The sequence below is a fragment of the Micropterus dolomieu genome, linkage group LG18 (assembly GCF_021292245.1).
Source record: "Micropterus dolomieu isolate WLL.071019.BEF.003 ecotype Adirondacks linkage group LG18, ASM2129224v1, whole genome shotgun sequence".
Classification (NCBI taxonomy): domain Eukaryota; kingdom Metazoa; phylum Chordata; class Actinopteri; order Centrarchiformes; family Centrarchidae; genus Micropterus; species Micropterus dolomieu.
The window spans coordinates 3,811,026-3,814,139 of record NC_060167.1 but is presented as its reverse complement, the minus strand read 5'-3'; the positions used below and the strand labels follow the sequence as shown (position 1 = coordinate 3,814,139).

At 34.8% G+C, this 3,114-nt stretch overlaps 1 protein-coding gene across 3 annotated transcripts in view; it reads left to right on the top strand.

Annotated features, from left to right (window-relative positions):
- The window catches only part of LOC123987300 (butyrophilin subfamily 1 member A1-like), a 17,732-nt gene extending 15,108 nt beyond the window's left edge, over positions 1 to 2,624 (top strand). For 2 of the 3 annotated variants that reach the window (XM_046076057.1, XM_046076055.1), the window contains one exon: positions 1,554 to 2,624. In XM_046076057.1, coding sequence (XP_045932013.1) covers positions 1,554 to 1,606 — 53 coding nt within the window. In that variant the 3' untranslated portion in view covers positions 1,607 to 2,624. Of the gene's footprint in view, positions 1 to 427; positions 560 to 1,553 lie in introns of all 3 variants that reach the window. The other variant, XM_046076056.1, reaches the window with a different exon arrangement.
- Positions 2,625 to 3,114: the final 490 nt, after the last annotated feature.

Genomic DNA, 3,114 nt, shown 5'->3' with positions numbered 1-3,114 from the left:
CGATGTAAACGGCACATCAGCCTTTTAAACTGTTGGTGAAACTGTGTTCAGTCAGACTCTAGCACTGCAGTAACGGCAGCACGCTACAGATCACAACACAGAAATCAGCCAGCTGCTTAGTCTGTAATCTCACTCCCTGCAGTTACACTGATAACTGACTAAATTCAATGTTAAATATACATCATAATATATTGTGTAGGGCTGCAACTAATAAGTATTTTCATTTTTAAGAAATCTCTATTTTCTTCAAATAATTAAATTTTTTGTTTATGAATTGTCAGAAAATAGTAAAAAAAAAAAAATGCTTCCACTGTAGTCGAGCAGGAGGACATCAGCCATCGGATCAACGCTAACATCTCTGTTCCAGGTGAACATGATATACAGTTTACATTCTGAGTGTGACTCTAGGTTTTGTTGTGTGTTTCAGAGAAACTGTTTGAGGACACGTCCAGCAGAGGGGACGTCACAGGATGGTTTTTTGGTGGATTCTCTTTAGGAGCTCTAACTGTTCTAGTTTTGCTTGTAGCTACAAAGTTCATCACAGTACGCTGTAATAAAGGTGAGTTTATATAATGGATTGTATCAACATATTCATCATGTGCAGACATGTGAGCTACTGGGGCACCTGTTGTGTTGCTATTTGCCCCTGGTTCTCATTCTGATTGTTTTGAATACATATTTGTCTGTTAAATGGATGATTTGACATTTTGATTTGATGATGGGTGGTGATGAAGCGGTGGATGAGACACATGCCTTTGGTGTGAGAGACCCGAGTTCGAATCCACTGTGAGACACCAATGTGTCCCTGAGCAAGACACTTAACCCCTAGTTGCTCTGAATATTCTGCCTGTCTGCTGATACTGACCACCATTTAAATGATTTGATTATCTCCTGAAGTGGATTTGTAAAAACAAGCTTTGCTGTTATGGCCTGATTCTTAAAATGACTGAATACACTTGAAAATGTCTCTGTAGTATTCTGAGAGAGAAACATCAGCTCTGAGTCAAAGCTCATTTGATGTCATCTGGTTTGTGACTGAAATATTCACAAATAACAGAACTCTATTTATTTTTGGCTGCGTGAAAGATTTTCAGTAGTCCTTTACATTACAGCTCGGCTTTTAACCCCTGTGTTAACCCCCAGCAATTGTCTGCATTTCTTTATTCTTTCGCCAAAATCTTCTGTAACTACGGAACAGACCATCTGCTTCATGTTTACACCAGCAGCTGCATGCCCAGCGTACGTGAACGGCCACTAGATTTCCGTCGTTTTAATAAAGACGGAGATCAACTCTGATACGCAGCTAAAGCGCTGGTGTGGACGGAGATCGTATTCATTTTAAAACAGAGTAGTGTGGATGTGGCCTGAGTCATCTGTAACATTAATTAATTCATAACCTGAATGAAATCATTCACACAAACTTTTCAATCAATCTCCAAAATTAACTGTTTGAGAATGAACTTTCAAGTGATGATAGATATGTGTGGGACACCTATCGTTTCTGTAGATTATAAAAGTTGACTTTATGTAATATGTATTTTTCTTTTCTGCAGGTTCTTGTGAGCAGAGAAACCGTCATTGTAAAGATCCTCCAGAGATGCTGTAAAAGTGCGTGTGAATGAATCTTGGCATTTTTGTTGCAAACATCCAAAAACTATTTAAGCTGTACCGACAGAAGACAACAGTGAAAACATGAAAAGGGATCAGTATTTCGTCCGTAAAGGTTCTCAGTCATCCAGGTCATCAGTATTTACACTTGTTATACTAACATTGTCTCCACCCAGAGGACATATGATTTGATTGAACACTTAGAATAACGAGCCTGACTCCAATGTTTCAGCTAAAATGCACTTAATATAATGTATTCTAGTACAAAAGTTTTTTTACACACAAGTTACCCATTTGGTATTAAAAGTATTTAAAAAGTCTTAAATTTTGATTACAAAGGTCTCAAATATTTTCTTCTCCTTTTGTAGGTTCAAATAATAATAATGATAATAACTATCCTTATTTGTAGAGCACTGTTCAAAAACAAGTGTAAAGACAATAATACAAAAACAATACAAGATAAAAGCATGAAAACATTGAAAAGACTAAAATACATTGAACACGGAGTGTTCAATCAAATCAATGAAATTAAATAAGTGCCTTAACATCATAAATAAATATGTGTGTGACTTTACAATTTACTCTGTTGGAGGTGACTTGGATGTTTTACGACAGGTACAAAACACAATATAGGCCTATGTTACATTGAAAAAAATCTATATATTTATTTACATTACTTTAAGCCTACTGAATACACTGCACATAAATACTGTACTTTTAATGTAAATCTTTTTTTTTCTTAAAATGTATGTAAAGATAATGTTGTCTTGTCTCTGAATCAGTTCTATACGCTGTGAGCTCAGGTTTAGTTTGTTAAAGGAATTAATTATTGAAATGGATCATACTGCTGTGTATATCCTGTGTGAAGAATGGTGTGTTTTATGTTTATACTGTAATAATGCATTTAAAAATGTACCCATGTTTGCCAGTGAGTTCAATGTACTTTTTCTTGTGAATCAGCTAAAGTCATATTATAAATTTTAAGTCTTCTTGACGTGTTCGTTTCTCAGGAAACATTTTCAGAGTTGATATTAAAAATCATATAAAAGTGCGGACTGTAAGGACTCTTATTTTAAGGTATTTAAATAAAATACAGTAAATCAGTACCAGTCATTCTTCCGTGTTCAACACAGAAGCAGTTTACACAAATCAATATTGGAGTTGTGTTCACCCTCAAGCACACAGCTCCACTCCTCAAGTGTTTTTGAAGTATTTTTTAGGTTTTAATGTTTGTGATTTTAGGAAAAGGTCACTAGTGATGATCCAATCTGGCAACATTTTATGTCTCTCTTTTTGTATGAAAACTTTGGGTTTTATGTGCATTTCCCTGGAAATTTAGCAACCAAAGTAACCGGTTGCCCCCCATCTATATTGTTTTATCTTAACTATGATATTAGATCATTTATTTGTTGATTATAATTTGCAGATTCTGATTAATAGTACAAAGTAACTACTATCTAAAGTTGATAAAGTAGAAGTCTAAAGTAGTAGAAAATGGTAATATTT